This window comes from Rattus norvegicus, chromosome 13 (assembly GCF_036323735.1).
Source record: "Rattus norvegicus strain BN/NHsdMcwi chromosome 13, GRCr8, whole genome shotgun sequence".
Lineage (NCBI taxonomy): Eukaryota > Metazoa > Chordata > Mammalia > Rodentia > Muridae > Rattus > Rattus norvegicus.
The window spans coordinates 92,762,048-92,782,904 of record NC_086031.1 but is presented as its reverse complement, the minus strand read 5'-3'; the positions used below and the strand labels follow the sequence as shown (position 1 = coordinate 92,782,904).

The 20,857-nt window shown below is 44.6% G+C and overlaps 1 protein-coding gene across 35 annotated transcripts in view; it reads right to left on the bottom strand.

The window, feature by feature from the left end:
- Positions 1-12,965: 12,965 nt before the first annotated feature.
- Positions 12,966-20,857, bottom strand: part of Efcab2 (EF-hand calcium binding domain 2) — an 86,758-nt gene continuing 78,866 nt past the window's right edge. For 6 of the 35 annotated variants that reach the window (XM_063272147.1, XM_063272150.1, XM_063272157.1 and 3 more), the window contains 3 exons: positions 20,672-20,714; positions 20,490-20,576; positions 19,335-19,777 (listed from right to left, as the gene is read on the bottom strand). In XM_063272147.1, the coding sequence (XP_063128217.1) occupies positions 19,625-19,777; positions 20,490-20,576; positions 20,672-20,714 (283 nt within the window). In that variant the 3' untranslated portion in view covers positions 19,335-19,624. Of the gene's footprint in view, positions 15,044-18,746; positions 18,888-19,334; positions 19,778-20,233; positions 20,279-20,489; positions 20,577-20,671; positions 20,715-20,857 lie in introns of those variants that run through there. The other 29 variants (XM_039090534.2, XM_039090544.2, XM_039090538.2 and 26 more) reach the window with 11 other exon arrangements.

Genomic DNA, 20,857 nt, shown 5'->3' with positions numbered 1-20,857 from the left:
CAGAAACAGCATACTTGGAAGGAAGTGGTGGGCACTGGAACAGTGTCTCTCAGGGACCACTGAAGAATTCTCCTAGGTCTGACGGCTTCTAGTCAGCTAGAGAAAAGGAAGGGGCTGGCCAAGGCATCTCTCAGACGAAAATGAAGTAATGTCTAGAATTTGTTTTCAAAATAATCTGCAATGAGAGGCTGGAGGTGAAGAGAGGCTGGAGGTGAAGAGAGACTGGAGGTGAAGAGAGACTGGAGGTGAAGAGAGACTGGAGGTGAAGAGAGACTGGAGGTGAAGAGAGGCTGGAGGTGAAGAGAGGCTGGAGGTGAAGAGAGACTGGAGGTGAAGAGAGGCTGGAGGTGAAGAGAGGCTGGATCAAGGGCACTTGGCCATAGATCGACAGGCTGATGGAGGTGTCCATGTCTTCATACTTATTCTTTTTGGATTGAAGCTTAGCAAAAAGTCTTGTTTTCATCACCTAAACTAGTGGTCACTGCCCTGCAGAGGTATTTCCATAGTAACAGAAGCGTGTTTGTACTCTACCCATAGGCCTTCCACCTTCAAACCCACCTTACTGTCAGGGAAGCATCCATTGTCCAGAAAAGAAACTTTGAGCCAGCTGGGAACTGTCCAGTTGTGTGTTCAGTCTAGATTCTTCTGCTTCTTTTTATTCTGCTCTGAGTCCACCCTCCCTCCACAGGCCCATTCTTCTACCACCCAGAGCAAGAATTTGCCTTCTTCTACAATTATCTTGTTTTAATCTAAAGCATTAGCATCCCCTAGGAGCTGGGACAGCTCGACTCCTAGCTCGGCACTGCTGAAGGTGACAGAGCCATGAAGAAGCAGAAGCCAGTGTGAAGTCTTTAGGGCCCTGGAGTCTTGTCTTTGAATAGGATTGTGGGACTGACCCAGCCTCTGCTTCTGCTTTCAGTCATGCTTTGCAACATGTTCCTGCTGTGACGTGCTAAAGTGCCAAAGGTTGCAGAGCAATGACACCAGTCAGTCATGGTCTAGACCCTCAGGTTTGCTTGTTTTTAGGCTGATTTATCTCCAATTTTTATCACCGTGATGAAAGCTAACATACTTTTTAACAAGCTTCTTAGTATCCACTCTTCGCACCCCCTCATCTCCTCAAACGGTCCATTCTGATACCAAGCGATTCTAAGGAAGCCCCCCAGATCCAGACTCCTCACTCTACCTGCCCTCCTAACTGCAGAGCACTTACGCTCCTCTCTCTGGCACAGATGACTTGAAGTCAACAAGCCTTGCCCTCTGCCTACTGGCCTACTGCTTCCCTTATGTGGAGACTAATCTGGTTGGTCAATCATGAGTCATGTAAGCTTTACCTTCCCTGCTTCCTGGTTAGCTGGAACTGCAACATTCCCTCCTGGAAGAAAAAGAGAGGCTCCTAAGACCAGGAAGTAAAAAAACCTCACAACTGGAAACAAACAAACAACAACAAAAACAAACAAACAAACAAAAACCCAAAAACTCCTAGGATCCATAAAGTTCCCTCCTCATACAAACTGTAAAAATTGCTGGGGTGGTCTCTCTCCTGCCTGCCCAGCAGAAACTGCCTGTGATTCCCGCAGGGAGCTCCAGGATGAGGCTGTCAAGAGTCCTCACCCAGACTTGCATGGTAGGCTGTTCAGTGAAGCCACTGCCTTTGAGCAGTCCGTACTCCTCTAAGTAACCCTGATAAACTCACCAAGTGAGATATGGGCAGAAACAACACTTTGATCTGTCATCAGCATCCTATCTGAATTTGCTCAGGTCTCCCCAGAAAAAGCCACACCGCCCCACTGGTTTTGTTTTTAAGACCCTATTGGGTTTACTTCCTTCATTTTGTGTTTGTGTTTTTGTTACTTGCCCAACAAACGGGGATTTAAAACAAAATTATAAACCCGCCTGCCCCTGGGATTGAGTCATTGATGTCACTACTTAGAACAAGATTATAAGATAATCCTGCACCCACAGAAAGTCAACCTCACGTTAGATCAAGCCCTTAGGCAACTGCCAACTTGCTGTTAGGCAGAACAGTGGAATATAATATGTTCATCTGCATACGCCATGCAGATGCTACCAGCAACAACCAGGTTGAGAACATGGACATGTCTTGGAATCTTCAAAAAACTCCAAAGGAGAAACGGGAGTTGAAAATGAGACTATGCATTAAAGGAGGCTTAAAAAACACCAAACATTAAAGGAGGCTTTAAAAACATCAAACATAATAGTGTCTCTTTGTGTGTGTGTGTGTGTGTGTGTGTGTGTGTGTGTGTGTGTGTGTGTGCATGTGTGTTCTCTACGTTCATAGGGGAAATGATCACTTCAACACCAGCTGGAGAGTGAACAGAGTATTGTGGCCACCATAGCTTAACTGTGAAACGTTCTCTGTAGGCTCAAATATGAGCACACTTGGCTCCCTGCTGGTGGATTTGTTTGGGAGGTACCTTCAGGAAAGGTACCTTGCAGAAGGAAATAGGTTGCTGGACACTGGGCCTTATGGGTTTGGGATCACCCCATTTCTACCTCACTCTGTCTGCTTCCTGATGTGCTGAGATGCACATGGGCTATGTCACATTCTTGTGCCTTTGCAGCCATGATGCAATTTCATCTTAAACAATGGCCACAATGAATCTTACCTCCTTCAAGTTACTTCTTGTCAAGTATGTTATTAATGAGAAAAAGGAATTGAGTACAGTGGTTATTTTTAAAGAATTACTATATTTTAAATGTGCTGGGTTTTTTAATATACCTACTGAAAAATTATGGGCAGAATCAAATAATGTCATATTTATTTTAAAATAATGAAGGGGTGACATTATTGAAATGGAGACAGGGTTGACCTTAGGTCATTGGAAAGGTGAAAATATGTGAGGGCCCACTGCACTGCATAATAAAACATTTTGGAAAATCCTACACACTTTAGCTTTAAAGGGGAGATCTTCTCTGACAGGATAATTTAGTTACTTTTAGTGTTCTGTTCTAACTTCTCCTGGGGGGGAGGAGTAATTCTCCTCTCCTTTGCCTCTCCTCGCTGACCATTCTTGAAGGTAAACTGTGTTTTGAATCTTAAAGAACCAAGGCATCTTGGGCAAACACGGAAGAATGAGCAGTTTTCAACAGTCTTGTTCCTCCTGACAGGAGCTGCGTGTCTGAGGAAAGCAGGTGGGTCCCAGGGCCTGAGGCAGGAAGACCGTGGAAGACCTGTGCTCTCATCTCAGAGGGACTGTCGCTCTAACCCAAGGCCCGTAAGAAGGCCAGAAGCTGAGGTTGGCTGTAAGACAAGAGGTAGGAAGTGCGGAGCCTTCCTTAACGCAGACTGGCTTCCACATCTGTCTCAACCGTACCTGCAGCGCTTCCTCACCCAGGTGAGCTCACTTTGTCTGAGGACATTAGGATTGCTGAAAAGAAAGAGTGGGTGATGGAGGACTGGGTGGGCCTGGGGGTGTGGTCCAATGGGGCCTGGGGGAGTGACACAGTGGGGCCCAGGTCAGTGTGCTCACTGTGTATCTCTTGTACTGAGCTCTTCTTCTCTGTGTATAACCTGGAGCTGCCTCCAAGTTCTTAGACCATCCTTGCTGTAGGGTGACCCTTCACCAGCCTGTGTGATCAGTTAGCCTCTCCACATTAACTCACCCAAACCATACTCTTCATTTCCCCCAAAACCTTAGCTGCTTGCCAAATGTTGCAGTCATCCTTCATCTACCCTTTCCCCATTAAGGTCCAACATATCAGGAAATCCTTTTCATTCTACCTTCCAAGTGGATTCCAAATCCTACCACTTCTCCAATATCTGAGATACCATCTTGCTTGTGCTGACTCAGTACTATCCAGAGCCATCTCTTTGCATAAAGCACATACAACGTTCTTTCCCTGGCTACTTGACCCTTTTGTACTCTGGGCTCTGCTTGTCTCTCTCTCTCTCTGTCTCTCTCTGTCTCTCTCTGTCTCTCTCTGTCTCTCTCTGTCTCTCTGTCTCTGTCTCTCTCTCTCTCTCTCTCTCTCTCTCTCTCTCTCTCTCTCTCTCTCTCTCTCTCTCTCTTCCCCCCCCACCCTTGGGTACCACAGCCAGGGTGACCTTTGTGAGGTTCCTTCGGGCTCTTAATGTCATCTTCACAGGAAATGCTAGGATCTCTGGTCTCACTCTAACTAGAACCTTTTCACTCTCTAACCACTCATCTTTTTTTTTCCATATTGTTTGCCCTCCTGTGACATATATTGATTTACATGTAATCTGACTCCTGAGCTGAATTTAAGTCCATAAGGGTAGGGACTTTGTGTACCACAACAGTTTTTTAAATAAGTATTGAATGAATGAAGTGAGAAATGACACAAATGCCTTTTTCTTAAAGTTCAAAGTTCATGAAATTTAGGGAAACAACCTTCTTTCTAAGAAATACTATGCCTGTACATGGCATCATATAATTGAAAAATAACTACCAAATATAGAAAATGTTTCCATCCCTTTGTTTAGCAGATTTGTACTGAGCAAGCTGTGATGGCTGATATCTCTTACTGAGTCCCACATGAAGACACCTAATGCTCAGAGTGACCTTCCAAGGAAGACGTGATTCTGACACTTTGTTGCTGGGACCAGATACCAGTGCATGATGGGACTTTTACCAGGTCATACAGCCTGTATCTGGAATAGCTGGGATTCAATGGCAGATCTGTTCTCTAACCTAAGCCATACCATAAAGCTCTTTAAACCTTAGCCTCAAGCCGTCTCATTATGGATATTTCCTTCCCATCCGGAACTGGCAGTATTGCCAACATGAACACAGGGAACACGTGTGGCTCACATGTTACTTCCCTCAGGAAGCCCTATGTGCCACAGGCAAAGTTGGCTGCTGGCTGCTCTAACTCCAAAGCCTTTGTTAATGTTGTTAATGATGCTGAACAGCTAACTACTGTGGTGTGTGTGCCCTACTGCCTCTCCCTGAGTCTGCAGTCTCTCAAGGACAAGGCGTGTCTGTTCCTGGAGCCTAAACTAGCATCTGCCATGCTGTGGGAATTCAGTGAATGTTCCGGGAGTGAGCAAATGGGTTCTGTGAGGAAACTTTCCAACCCGTGAGCTGTTGATTGAGCAGCTGGGCAGCTGGCCCCTCGCTCTGCTCAGCCTGTCAGGACCCCTCTTGGCTTCACGTTCACATATACATTCTGCATTTCCTATTCCCTTACAGGAGTTTTTGCAACATGTCTGTACCACGGGGGCTTCTTTGCACTAACTGCCTCCTGGTAGTAACTGTTCCAAAAGAAGATGTCTCCTGTGAATTCAGATTCTGCTGAAAACATGCCTTGTGAGATCCTGTTTCCCAGTGATCAGAGAAGTCCTTGTCTGAGGAAACAGTGTGGTTGAAGTTTGATGTGTCCTGGGGCAATCCAACCGGATGCTTTAGTCAATGCCATGAGTCTTTAAAACGCTCCATAATGACAGAGTTCCACTTTAAAGGGGCTGGAGTTGGAGACAGGTATAGGGTGCATACCTATAATCTGAGCTCTCAGAAGGCTGAGGCAGGAGAATCATGAATTCCAGGCTAGCCTGGGCTACACAGGACACTGTCTCAAAACCTTTTAGGTGAGTATACATGAACATGAAAAGACCGTTTGCATTGTATTAATCGTAATGGATTACATGATACCATTGTGGTTTGGGTCTGCAATAAACAGTTGTGTTTATTATTTCTCTGGCCACAAGGACTCTGACTTCTCACCAGAACATTTCCTCCTACAGTTGAATGTGGTTGGTGATGATATCCTCAGGTGAGGTCCACCATCTGTGACAGATGCTGAGAAGCAAAGCTGGCCTCAGCCTGCACAGGACAAGCAGCTCCACAGAGATGGTGGCTGTGACACTCTTGTTCCCTGTTGCTCTGCTCCTCACAGCCCTGTGGCTCCAGTCTGCCCCGAGCCTGCCCCACCTAGTCCACTGCATGTGCACAGCCCTTTCTCTGCTCCTGTGTCTTCCCTCAGGTCCATCTTGCTTTCTGCATGTCTGTCAAGAGCCCTGTCAGGTCCACAGTGATACTCTGAGGAAGTTATAGAGCCAACTGTTAATACTGTAGCCATCTATAGAGCATTTTAAACTTCACACTGTTTCTCCCAAAGAGCCATTCCCCAAGAGAGTCTAAAAGTGACATGTGACAACCTGTGGGGGAACACAAGAGAGAACACCAGACTCTGGTTCCGTTTATATACTGTGTATGTCAGAATCAGGTCTCGCTGACAGTTTCTGGTCTATGTGTCAGAGATGCACATTCAAGGAAGGCAGGCAGATGTTCTATGGGAGCTCCACGGGGGCCACACCCTTGTCCATCCCTTATCTTGCTTACTGACACGTACCTACTAAATCTGTGGTGTCTCGATAAGCGGGGCATTTACAGTGCTTGTCTAGTTTTGATGAAAAGAACCTGCATAAGTTTGTAATTGGCTTAAGACTCTCACAAAGTAACCTTGAATGGAAGAAAAACTGATACTGTAAGCACAAGTAAGCTTCAAGGAAGTGGTGGGGTGTGCTGGGAGTCAGCCCAGGGATACAGGTCAAAGCTAATAAATCTACACCTGTGAGCTCTTTGCCAGCTGTGACACAAGATTGATAATAATAGTATAATCAGATTTAATAAGCAATAAAAGAAATGTAAAAGTCTTGGATCAAGAAGACTCTCAGAAACCGATTTCATAATCATTACCAACTTTGCCTGTATGAGCGTCAGACTCTGAGTGGGCAACCAGGGCTGGAATGCAGCTAGGGCAGCTAGCAAGACATTTAAATCCTAAACATAAAAAACAAACTTTGGCATGCTTTAAAGCTACATGGTAGTGTCATGATGCTTAACCCATACTTAAATTTCACAAATAGCAATAATTTTTTTTCACAATTTCTTACCGATTAGTTGAAAACCCAATAGATCTGACATTTGGACCAGACAGTCACGTATCCTGATTTTGTGTCCTTTTATTCTCTTGAGTTAGAAGGTCTCTTATATCCCAGGTTGGCCTAGAACTCACTACATAGCCAAAGATATCCATAAACTTCTGATCTTCTAGCTCCCTGCAACCCCAAGAACTGGGATTGGAAGTATATTTCACCATGCCTAGTTTACACGGGGCTAGGGATGGAATCCAGAACTTAGCATGCTAGCTAAGTAAGCCCTCCAGCAAGTGAGCTGCGCCCCAGCCCCAGCCCCAGCCCCAAATGAATGTCTTTTCTCATTAGATCATGTGAATGACTCATACTGCTATAAATGTACTATGATTGATAGCAATGCAGAAATGGAGGGAAGGAGGGAGAGACTGGGGGGGTAGGCGAGCCTCCTAAACCCTCCTACTTTCAAGTCCTTAGCACAAACAGAACAGCTGATCCTTCATAGTGCAATGACAGCAAACCTCTTGGTATCTCTCCATCAGCACCACCCTCATCCGACAGATGAATTTTCCTTCTGCTCCCTACTTTCCCACACTCTGGCTGTTTGTACCCAGGCAGCAGGTCTCCATCTCCACTCCACCCCCTCTCTGCCTGCCTGGCTGGTTTTCTATAAATAACTTTCCATCCATTATAGCTTTTAAAGAATTCCCGCTTTATGATATCCATCATCACACCAGCCCCACATAGTAATTCTTTCCCCTTCCCATGTGAAGATGCAGAAGTTCGACAACGTCAGTGTCTGCCAGTTACACACTCTGTAAGGGCAAAGGCCAATTCCAAATCCCATCTGCGTGTCATACTTCCCAGGGTAGAGGTTCTTGCATTAAGTGTGCCTGAGCCTCTCTCTCGGTGTCCATTACAAATGAAGTTTTGGGGGCTACACATCCAAAAATTGTTCAGAGGATCTACCTGAGCATCCTTGCCTACATAGTTACTTTCTAACAAACACCCAAACCCCAGGAGCTTCTGAAGCAAGAGACTTGACAGCAATACTTTTAGAAATACCAGAGACTACCTGAGTCTGGAATGGGTCTGAGTGTACATGACCAAGAGGCTGTTTATTTACACTGTAGCATAATGGTGATGGTCTCCAAGGAAACGTCTCTATAAAAGGTGCTTTCTTGTATGGAGAAATTAGAAAAAGGAAGAAAATGAGGAACACTGAAAGGAGAGAATAATCCAAACATTCTGGTCCTTACGAACAGACCTGTCCTTGACAACCAGTCACGCTCCCCATTAGCCGCCATCTCAGACAGTCCTTTTGGTTCTCTCAAGCACCAGGCACATGATTATTGATACCTGCAAAGAAGTCTCAGCCTGGGCTCTCTCATCTCTAGGGTGCCATGCAGAGCAAGTCAGGTGCCTGGTCCCAAATGAATCACAGGCAAAGTGGGATCCGAGTGTGACCCCAGACACACAGACTCTGAGTCACGCAGCTTCCCTAGCCTAGAAGTGTGAGGACATAGCCAGGCCTCCATAAGCAGACCACAGGGATAGTGTACCCTGAAGAAGCCAGAGGTCTGGGATGGCCTAGGGAAAACAAACTTTCTGCGCAGAGCGCAGTGCTCTTCTCTTCAGAAAAATAGCATTGTGGTTCTATTTATAGGTTGGGCAAGGGGGTAAGTTAAGAGGTAAAATGCCCATCCAAAGTATACAGGAAAGTGGTGAGTGCAGGTGTAACTCACAAGCCTATGTGACGCGGATCAGTCCCTGCATCCAACCCCTGGCACAGTGACAAGAGCACTCCCCTGGCAAGCATGGGTATTTGTTTATTCTGCAACTGAGGACTGAAGCACACTTCCTTTGGTGTCTTGTATTGCATTCTTTGGTGACCTTTAAAAAATGATGCTGAAAATGGTGCTGGTTCAACTGGAGGGCAACATGTAGAAGAATGCAGATCGATCCATGCCTATCACCCTGTACAAAGCTTAAGTCCAAGTGGATCAAGGACCTCCACATCAAGCCAGACACACTCAAACTAATAGAAGAAAAACTAGGGAAGCATCTGGAACACATGGGCACTGGAAAAAATTTCCTGAACAAAACACCAATGGCTTATGCTCTAAGATCAAGAATCGACAAATGGGATCTCATAAAACTGCAAAGCTTCTGTAAGGCAAAGGACACTGTGGTTAGGACAAAACGGCAACCAACAGATTGGGAAAAGATCTTTACCAATCCTACAACAGATAGAGGCCTTATATCCAAAATATACAAAGAACTCAAGAAGTTAGACCGCAGGGAAACAAATAACCCTATTAAAAATGGGGTTCAGAGCTAAACAAAGAATTCACAGCTGAGGAATGCCGAATGGCTGAGAAACACCTAAAGAAATGTTCAACATCTTTAGTCATAAGGGAAATGCAAATCAAAACAACCCTGAGATTTCACCTCACACCAGTGCGATTGGCTAAGATCAAAAACTCAGGTGACAGCAGATGCTGGCGAGGATGTGGAGAAAGAGGAACACTCCTCCATTGTTGGTGGGATTGCAGACTGGTAAAACCATTCTGGAAATCAGTCTGGAGGTTCCTCAGAAAATTGGACATTGAACTGCCTGAGGATCCAGCTATACCTCTCTTGGGCATATACCCAAAAGATGCCTCAACATATAAAAGAGACACGTGCTCCACTATGTTCATCGCAACCTTATTTATAATAGCCAGAAAATGGAAAGAACCCAGATGCCCTTCAACAGAGGAATGGATACAGAAAATGTGGTACATCTACACAATGGAATATTACTCAGCTATCAAAAACAACGAGTTTATGAAATTCGTAGGCAAATGGTTGGAACTGGAAAATATCATCCTGAGTGAGCTAACCCAATCACAGAAAGACATACATGGTATGCACTCATTGATAAGTGGCTATTAGCCCAAATGCTTGAATTACCCTAGATCCCTAGAACAAACGAAACTCAAGACGGATGATCAAAATGTGAATGCTTCACTCCTTCTTTAAATGAGGAAAAAGAATACCCTTGGCAGGGAAGGGAGAGGCAAAGATTAAAACAGAGACTGAAGGAACACCCATTCAGAGCCTGCCCCACATGTGGCCCATACATATACAGCCACCCAATTAGACAAGATGGATGAAGCAAAGAAGTGCAGACCGACAGGAGCCGGATGTAGATCGCTCCTGAGAGACACAGCCAGAATACAGCAAATATAGAGGCGAATGCCAGCAGCAAACCACTGAACTGAGAATAGGTCCCCTATTGAAGGAATCAGAGAAAGAACTGGAAGAGCTTGAAGGGGCTCGAGACCCCAAAAGTACAACAATGCCAAGCAACCAGAGCTTCCAGGGACTAAGCCACTACCTAAAGACTATACATGGACTGACCCTGGACTCTGACCCCATAGGTAGCAATGAATATCCTAGTAAGAGCACCAGTGGAAGGGGAAGCCCTGGGTCCTGCTAAGACTGAACCCCCAGTGAACTAGTCTATGGGGGGAGGGCGGCAATGGGGGGAGGGTTGGGAAGGGAACACCCATAAGGAAGGGGAGGGGGGAGGGGGATGTTTGCCCGGAAACCGGGAAAGGGAATAACACTCGAAATGTATATAAGAAATACTCAAGTTAATAAAAGGGTACACATAGAATAAGAGAGGCAAGTCTTCCCAAGAAAAGAAAGCCACGGTACTGATTAGGATAAGGAGTGAATGCTGGGAGCTCCACAAATAAATATACTCTACATGGTAAAAAAAAAAAAATGATGCTGAAAACAAAAATTACAGCTCCAAAAGTGGGTGCTCTGGAGACAAGGTGTAGAGTGAAACACCGATCTAAAGTCTTAAAAATTCTAGGTGGGGTCAGGGATCCAATGTTAAGGCATCTTCTTCACTACTTTCTGCATATGAGCCTTTCCTTGCAGCAAGACAATGAGGAAACTCTTCACTACCAAGACTGTCAGAGCCGTCTTGGGTATCCAGACAAGTCCACACCTCATGCATTAGGCACTGGTGCAAGTTCTATGATTGCATGGTACATTGGCCTGCACCATGATTCACCCCTAGGGAGACTTCCACTCTGACAAGTATTTCTCATGTCTGTCATGTGTCGCCATTACAAAGCCTGACTGTGAATTACCACACCCTCCTTGAGTCCCTGGCCCTTTCATTTCATCTGCAGGTGGGGACCTCAGTATCCATGGTTATATGAATGGCATGTCAATTTTCCACTTGGACTTTACCTGAAGAAGCCCTTAGGTGTTCTAGAAAAGTTTGTCTTGTGAAACTGTTGAAGGAAGGGGTACTTTCCATCACAACCACTGTTGCTTTCATAGAACTTTCCAGAACTGATTGATATGTGCTGGTGTACATGGTCATATTGTAAGGGTGTGCATTCGCATGTGTTGTCCAGAGGTCACCCTCAGGTGTTCCTCAGGAGTCACTCAGTTTTTGAGACAATGTCTCTTACTGGGACTGGGGTTCACCAATTAGGCTGGTTAGCCAGTATGTTCCAAGGGTCTTCCTATATCTGCTTCCCCAGTGATAAGATAATAAGCACCCCAGTTTTTATGTGGGTGCTGGAGACTGAACCCACACCCTCATGCTTGTTTATCAAGCACCTTTGCCCAATGAGCTATCTGCCAGTCCCCAGGAGGGATTCCATTGTCATTTTCTTCCATTTTTGAAAGGGGTACCCACATGTAAATCATACAAATGAAGGCATTCTAAGAGTAAAACAGAAATGTCAGTGGCTGTACTTTGATAGCAGGTGCAAGCTGGTCCACCCAGAGCAATAGGGACTTAGAGTCATCTTACTTACGGAAGAAGTGAAGAAAAATAAGACACACAAAGCGGAGTCCCAGCTGACATGAAATATGAAAAATGGCTTTTGTCGTGGTGAAAATTCATCATCACATTAACCTATAAAGGCAGATTAATGTGAGTAACGCCTTCGTCACTCACTTGCAAAGATGGTAACTACTCAACTGGGTCATCGAGGTTTAAATGAGTAGACTAAGTAGAACACTTAGAACAGTGATGGACACAGTGAGAAATGTATATGTGCTGTATACTATTACTAAGTAATAACAATACAGAGAAATATTCTATAACAGTACAGTGAAGCCAAACTACAAGCAGAGTGCATGGTTCCCGGGAATGACAAGCCATCTCACCATACACACCAGCTGTTTGCCCTCTGAAGTCTTACAATCCTCCATGCAAGCCTTCTCCTAGCTGAATTTCCCTCCCCGCTTAGCCTACAGACCATCAAGGTCACTCGTTTCTGCTGACTCAGCAATCTTGACCTTTCTGTCCATTTTACCACCTTGACTCTCTACAACACTCTACATATTTTGCTTCTGGGTCTGGGTTACTGGACAAAATCCTCCAGAGTTCCTTGAAAATTCTTGTGTAGACTATTCCCCAACTCTCATTTCTCACAAAGCCCTTCAGATTTCTATCACCCCCTCTAGCTTTCTAACCTACTATTTTCCTTCTCATTCATAGGGACAGGACAGCTGAGTGTAGCTCAGGTCTCGAATCCTAGCCCTAGGGAGGCAGAAGCAGAGGGGTCACAAGTTGTAAGCACAATAAGACCCTATCTTAACAACAACAGAAGACAGTAGAGCTAGAGGCCACTAGGCAGGGACTATGCACATTAGTTCATGTCCATGACCAAGGTCAAGACCTTTGTAGCCCAGGATCTCTGCCCCTCTAAGTGTCCTCTGCAGCAGCATTCTTGCACAGTTTATGTTTTCCAAGCCCCTCCCTCTACCTTCTCTCTGCCCAGGAGCATGACCTCCACACTTTCTCACATCTGTTTATTCCTGAAGCCACTGACCTCTACTACCTGCCACTTCACAAACCGGCCTGAGAGGTGCTCAGTGAATGTGTTGGTGCTGAAACTGAGGGCTGTTTCTTCATCATCAATGATGTCACAACCCCACCACTTCTGACTTGGTTCCTGCCTCCTCGAGAGGCTCTCCTGCCATGACTTCTCTTTGGCTTTTCATCCTTCCAGCTTCTCCTTCCCATGCTCTGCCAGCTCCTCTTCTGAACTCCCAGCTCTGTCCTGGTCATTTTTTTCTTTTCTTTCCAGGACACCACATGCTGACAACTTCAAAGCCCATGTCTCTCACAGATGTCCCCTTATTTATCCAGTTGATCTTTCTATCTCCCACCAGTTCTTTTTTTTTTTTTTTTTTTTTTGGTTCTTTTTTTCGGAGCTGGGGACCGAACCCAGGGCCTTGCGCTTCCTAGGTAAGCGCTCTACCACTGAGCTAAATCCCCAGCCCCCTCCCACCAGTTCTTAAGCCAGAGAGGACCACAGTCGAGCTTAGCAGCCCAAGCCTTGGGCATCTTATCCGAATGGCTGCCACCATCACTTACCAAGTGCTCCAGGCAGAAACTTAGGAGGACTTGTGCTTGACTTCCCCTAGCCCAGCTCTTACTGCCAACCAAGCCGCCTACCAGCTGGTCTCCCGCCTCTGGTCTTGACCTTCACAGGATTTCTCAGACTATTTACAACTCCAACTCCTTTCTCTGATTTTTCAGAATCAAGTTCACGTTCAAACACAGAAACCTTAACCCCAATTAGCCCATTATCTCTGAGCATATGGTTGCTGTCTCCCACTCCGACCTCTCATCTCTCATCAGGTTCCAAATATCTAGGAACCATACTTTCATTTCCCAGATTCTTGTGTTTCATGACACCTCTGGGGGTTTGATCTGCTGTCCTGCTGCTGACATGCTCTGAAGTAAACTGCTCAAAGAATGACTGTCAAAACTTAAGAACTACTAAGTTTCTAAGACATGTGTTACTACCTCTTTGAGTCTGCCCACCAGAAAGCACCCTCACCCCCATCCTCACCCCCACCAGGCTGACTCTTGCTTCTTTTGTGTAACCTTCAGTCCCCTGAATGTGTGGTTGCTGATTGACTTGCAAGCCTCCCTCAGTAAACTGTGACCTTGATTAATTAGAAGCTTATCCATCTCTCATCTCCAGCTTCCAGCACGTTATCTAATGACACTCAGCAAATACGTTATCCCTTGAGCCATCTCCCTAGCCTGAAAAGTAATTCTTATGAGAGGACCATTGTAAAAGGAGCAGGCCTGGCCCTCCCTCCCAGCCTCCCTGCTCTTGCTTGCACCACCACGTGCTTCTGTCTGTCTAGCTGCACCTTGGTGAGGTGCATGCAAGGGTGGCCCTCGCTCAGCCTGCACAATGCTGCCTGGACCTTGACCATCTATAACTGGGAGCTAATTGAACTGCTTTCTTTGGGAGTCAGTGCCTTTCAGATACTACATTCCGGTAACAACAGATGAATACACTCAGTACCCAGGACAATACTCCCAAGACAGATATTCTGAATAGGTGAGAATTGTAAAGAACAAAAAAGGAGTTGCCATTCTCTGTTTCCATTCAGTCTTCCTCTCTCTGGATTCAATTACCTCACCTCCTTCAACTACTCCATAAATGGCAACATGCTGGATGAGCAATTTTCAATTTTACCCCAAGTTATTAGACTCTCAAATGAGATTTGTAATTGGCATTCATAAGAAATCAATTATTAATAGTTATTCCAGTTGCTCTCCCTCCATATTCTGCCTGCTGAAGTGTTTACTGCTGCTCTGAAAGGAGCCATCACCACACTGCCACTCACATCTAGTCTGTGGCCATCCTGCCCTGCAAAAGCTTTCTATGGCAAATCTTGGGGGGTTAGGATCAATCTCTATTTTCTGTCTAATTAATTTCAATGTATCATTGGCCTCGTTGGGAAAAATGAGCAAGGATGCACTTAACATTAAAATACTGTATAATTCCTTTTAAATAATCAACTTGTCTGTCCATAAAGCTGGTCATCTAAAAAATTTATGTTTTAAATTGATCATCTCTAGTAAACAAAATACCTTGAAACAATTATATCATGAGACACTAAATATAGAAATTTTAAGATAAAATGTAAAAATTAGGACAATTTTTCAAAGTATCTTTTCAATTAGAAATTGAATGTTTACAGTTGTCTTAAAAGGAGAAAAAAGAAGTCTTTGGAGCATTTAATTTTCATCTATCACCATCATTGTTATGTAGTCTCTGTAATTAATGGTGTTTGATTCAGGATCAATTGCAGCAGACAACATTTCTTCCATTTCCTCTTGGGAAAAAGGCTCGCCTAGAGAGACAAGAAGGGAGAGCATCATTTTACAGACAGGAGGTTTTTCTCTCTCCGCTAGCCAGCCATACTGCCATGGAGTCCACAGGCTCTAGCCAGCCATACTGCCATGGAGTCCACAGGCTCTAGTCAGCCATACTGCCATGGAGTCCACAGGCCCAACTGTGTCCAGTCTTCTCTTCACTGGAGCTGCACGGCAACACTTGAGACCCAGAGTTCAAAAGGCTGCCACGCCCCTGCAGGGCTGTAGGCTTGCTGCCCTCTGGGGCCTACAGACTACATCCGTGTAGTCAAAACAGCAGGACAATATAAAACACCGTGAATGAAGTTGTTTAATTCACTTAAACTAAAATGATTGCAATTGCAAAAGTATTTGCTGGAAGCTAAAGTCTTGAGTGAGCACAATTATTATCTTTATTAAAACTATAGAGAGATGATTAAAAGTTATCTATTACTGAAGAGAGAGCAGACACTTGACAGTCCAGCGGGGCTTTTCCCCGCCATGGATGGAGCTCATCAAGCATCCTAGAGTCCTCCTCCTTTCAGGCTGGGCTTGTGTTGATGAAATCAAAAGTTGGGGAGAGAATCTGGACTTTAGTTGGACTCAGGTAACATCTGAAAGACATCTTGGAAACTAGTTTCACAAGGTAGGACCCAAACCTTGGGAGAATGCTGAAAAGGCCGAAGACTGCTTAAGACACAATTATGCTCAGTGTTGAGGAAACAGACAGGGTGTCCTGACAATAACCAGATTTTCAGGGGTGGGGGGAGTCTTACTCTCACTATCCACAGCACCAAGGCTTGAGGGCGGTCATCTACCTCATGAGCCTAGGCTTCTTCTCACTCTCCCAGGACTTTCTATGTCAGATTCAGCTTCCAGTTACAGAACTTATGCAGACAGGGACTCTGTGGTTTTTGTTTTTAAATTTATTTTGTCTTATTGTTGTGTTTTGAGACAGAGTTCTGACATGTCCAAGAGTCTAACTTCAAACTCACACTCCGCTAACCTCAGTCTTCGGAGTGCAAAGGTTCATAATTGTGCAACATGACACTTCCTAGGAGAGAATTCCTGAAAGGCTGAAGTGGCAAATTCTGGATGTTACCTGTCAGACACTAAATCCACTGCCAAGTGAACCTGCATGTAAGTTTCAGAAGGATGCTGCAATGAGTGTCACTACAGTCCCAGCACCCAGGCTGAAGAAGATAGTGAGCTTAAGGTTAGACTTAGCTTTGTCTTAAACAAACAAAGATAACCATGGTCTCAGATAGATTAGTGACAGAATTGTCTACCATGTGTAAGGTCCTGAGCATTCCCAGAATGGGAGGGGGGAGGGAGGGATGGGAAAAGAAGGAAGGGATAGGGAAAGGAACAAAAGGAGAGGGAAAGAAAGGAGAGAGAGAGACAGAGAATTACCCACCAGCCAAGACTGCTGTCTAAGTGTTGCACATATATTAAGTTAACCTCCCAACCACCTCACAAAAAGAACTACCATCTCCATTTATAGCACGAACCATGCAGCCTGCCTTGCAAGTGAGTGGGGACTGAGTCTGAGAAGGCCAGCTTACTGGCCTTAGCTAAAGCAGTCCACAGCACTGCTTAGACTAAGCCTTGCTCACAATAGTCACTCAGCTACACTGGGCAAGGAAAAGAGCTATACATACGGTATTTGATTTGGGATAGCAGGAAAACCTGCTTAACACTGCAAAGCACAAGCTGGACGGGCAAGCCTCACTCATTCAAGTCCAGGCTCTCTTACTAGCTTAATGGTCTTGGGCAGATTACTTAACCTTTGTGTTGTCTACACAATACAGACAACACTCTCCACCCATGGGCTTGGTTTAAGGATTAAATGTGTTATTCAAATAGCATTTCTGAAAACATCTGACACATCGCACTGTGATTTGTTTTTTTAAGACTTGAGATCTTTCCTGCTACTAAATACCATCTGATGCAACGTGCACCCAGGACTAACACGGATCCCGTCTTGTGGGTACTTGATTCAGTATGCTTTATGGTGTTTATCTTACAATCTCCTGGGCATTTAGAAAGTACATTCTCAAACTTAAAGATGTGCTGACTGTTCTGCAGATGCTATGAAAGGATTGTAGAAGTAACTTTATAGTCCCAAAGCTTGTGTATACTTAAAAACAATTTAGAATTGTGAGAATAAAAACATCACTTCTTAGCCAGGCAGGCCTAGTGGCACACACCTTTAATCCCAATACTCAGAAGGCAGAGGCAAGTAGATCTCTGAGTTCAAAGCCAACCTGGTCTACAAAGTGACTTCCAGGACAAAGAGTGATATACAGAGAAACCCTGTCTCCAAAAACAAACAAACAAAAAATCTCTTCTTAAGCAATCAATCATTTTACTGAACTAGGCAACTGCAACTGCACGTAGAGGAAGAACATGCTGTATACAGTGATGATGATACATTAAGATATCACAGTGCTGGGCTGCAGAGACGGCTCAGCGGTTAAGAGCACTGACTGCTCTTCCAGAGATCCTGAGTTCTATTCCCAACAACCATATGGTGGCTCACAACCATCTGTAATGAGATCTGATGCCCTCTTCTGGTGTGTCTGAAGATAGCTACAATGTACTCATGTAAATAAAATAAATAAATCTTTAACAAAAAGATATCACAGTGCATCTTATATGCACCTATCAGATATACTGGCTAATACAACATGGAAGAAATTAAATAATGTTGAATAAATAACTGAAACCATTTATGACCTTCTCTGAGGAAAAAAAAAAAACTGATGTAGGCTCCATCTATTAGGACATACAACAATTGCCCTGGAAGCACAAGAACTCTGAATGTATGCTGTGGTAGGTTGATTGGGAATGGCCCTATGGACTCATGTTTGAAAGTGTGGTCAGAGGGAGTGGCATTATCAGGAGGTGTGGCCTTATTGGAGGAAGTGGGTCCCTGGGGGCTGACTCTGAGGTCTCAGATGCGCAAGTGTGGCCAATGTGTCTCATTCTCTTCCTGCTGTCTGCAGATCCAGATGTAGAACTCTCAGCTCCCTCTCCAGCACCGTGTCTACCCACATGCTGCGTGCTTCCCACCATGATGATAATGAACTAAGCCTCTGAAGTGTAGGCCAGACCCAATTTAATGTTTTCTTTTATAAGAGTTGCTGCCATCATGGTGTCTTCACAGTAGTAGAACCCCTACCAAGACATACATCTTCTGGAAATTCTCACAAAGCACCTTCCTGTAAACCACACAGCCTTGCTTGCTGTCCCTACACAGTGCAGCCAGCGCCTGATTTCACTGTTTCAGTCAGTAGCATTACTATCATGATGACACCCATGGGCCATGGAAAATCTTGGTGTTACTGTATACTCATCTCGTGTTTTTATCCCCTGCCCTCTGTTGGTCACCATGGTCCAGGGTGCTGTGACAGAGTCCTACTGCATCGATTCCCTCTTTCCACTCAGGTCAGGCCAGGTCCATAGCAGAGAGCCTTGGGATTGCTCAAGAAGCCCCAGCTCATCTCCCCAGCTGAACCTTTCTTGCTCAGTTATAAGCCGGCCAGCACCAGAATCACCTTTCCACAGCACTGCCACACTGGATGACTCAGCCCAGCCACTCTTCTCTACCACCCAGGGATGACCCAAACTCAAGGGCGTCCACCTCCATTCCTTTCCTATTGCTGGCCAACAAGATCCCCAGGGCTGCCTGAGCTCACCTTCTTGCACATGCCTGGCTGCCTTTCTTCCAGATTTTGTTCCTATTGCTTTATCCATTTCCCTCAAACAGCCCCCATCTGTCGTCATTCGACACCCCCTGGTCTGTCTGCAGCTCATTCGCTACGATCCATATGTTGCTACCTGTGACATGTGAGGGAAATGTAACATAGACTCTTATTGTGCCCTCAATGGCTCGCCCATCTCAAGCAAAGCACAGTGGCTCCCATCTGCAATACCATCTGGGGGGTTGAAACAGGAGGATTGCTGTGAGTCTACTGCCAGTCTGAGATACATACTAAATGCCAGATTCACCTGAGTTATGAATGCAACCCTGTCTTAAAACTAAAACCAAAAACCAGATCTGTCTTCTCAAGGAAGCTGTTTTCTCTGCCGGCCTTCCAGGCTAAGCTTCTCAGACGAGTTTCAGCTTGCATTGATCTTCTGAGAGTGTTTTTCCTAATGTGAGACTGATCTGTTTCACATTAGCTTTGCTTCCCTAACAGGACGGTAATATGCTCAAGAAAGGGCTCAGATTCCAGCACCGTTACTACCCACTGTGCTGTAACAACACTAAACATACAACAGGCACACAGTAGGAGGACTGAGCCTCTTTGGCTGTTTTTATTAATTTTATGTGACCCAATATAATTTAGGGCTTACTTCTGTTCATCCTTAGGATTTGGAAGTCATAACACACTCACTGAAGTTAGCTGCTTAGATGATGTTAACACTGTATGCCATCCTGGATGGCAGCCATGACTGTCATATTACTCCTTCTCTCCTTCCTGTAGGTAAACTGAGGCAAAATGGCCAAAGCAGGCATACATAGAGCATCAATACTGCTCCCCTGGCTCAAAATGCCACCCATGCCCATGTTCTCAGGTGACATGTGACAGATCTGGCTGAGCATCTGGGAGCTGAGCAGAGGAAGCAGAACTCCTCTCTAACTGCAAGAGTGACAGGGTGCCCACAGGCAGTAATGACTGCCCACCAAGCCACTTACAGTCAGGGAAACACTTGGATAGACTGACCTAGAGAGAGAGTTGAAAGGAAATATATAAGTATTTGGGGGAGGAGGTCCCACTATCATAAGAAAATATAGTTTTTATGTAAAATCACATCCAATTTAGGCTATATTGTTTGCAACTTTGCCACCTAAGAAAGTGGTAAAGAAATTTAAAAGAAATTGTATATACTTTAATTCAAATCTTCTATCCAAAAAGGCATAGTTTATGATTGATAGTTAATGTTCTTTAAGTGGCATATTCAGGAAATATTTTAAGTAAATAAAGTAAGCATAATTTATACAAGTAATCATTTTACTTCTATTATACAAAATCAAATGCCAAATCAAAATAATAGAAATAACTATTTAATCAAATCATTGTTTTTAAAGTATCATCTCCTATAAATTTTGCATAATTGTTAAAAGTGTATAATTGGGGCTGAAAGGATGGCTCAGAAATTAAGACCATGAGTTGAGTTACCATGTAACTCCAGCTCCAGAGGGAGCCTCCATGGGAACAACACTCCTGCACACAGACACACAAGGACAGACACACACGTACATACACAGAGAGGCAGAGAGAGAGACAGAGGGGGGCAGGGAGGGAAGGAAGGAGGGAGGAAGGGAGGGAGGGAGGGAGGGAGGGAGAGAGAGAGAGAGAGAGAGAGAGAGAGAGAGAGTTAAAAAACAAAATAAACATTTCGACTTTGTATAAATTTTGTATAAATTACTCTTACAAGAAATAAAGCCCTCTGACCTTCCTCAGTCATGTACTTGACTAGTTCATCCTTAGTCAGAAACCCACGTTTAGTTGGATCCAAAACCTGGGGAAAGTAGATATCATATATTGTCTTTGTTGAATAAATTCTATGATGAATTAATTTATTACATACACACGAATAATGAAGAGCTCACCCACCTCGAAAGCTCGCAAAAGGACATCTTCAGCAATTGGTCTGTATCTGTGATTTTTACCATAAAGTCAGTTAATGCCCGCACATTTACCTCAGTCTCTATGATAAGTGACTATAAAACAAAACAAAAGGCTGCTGATATTCCAAGCTAATGACATTTCCCTCAATGAAAGTTCTTTCTAGATATGACA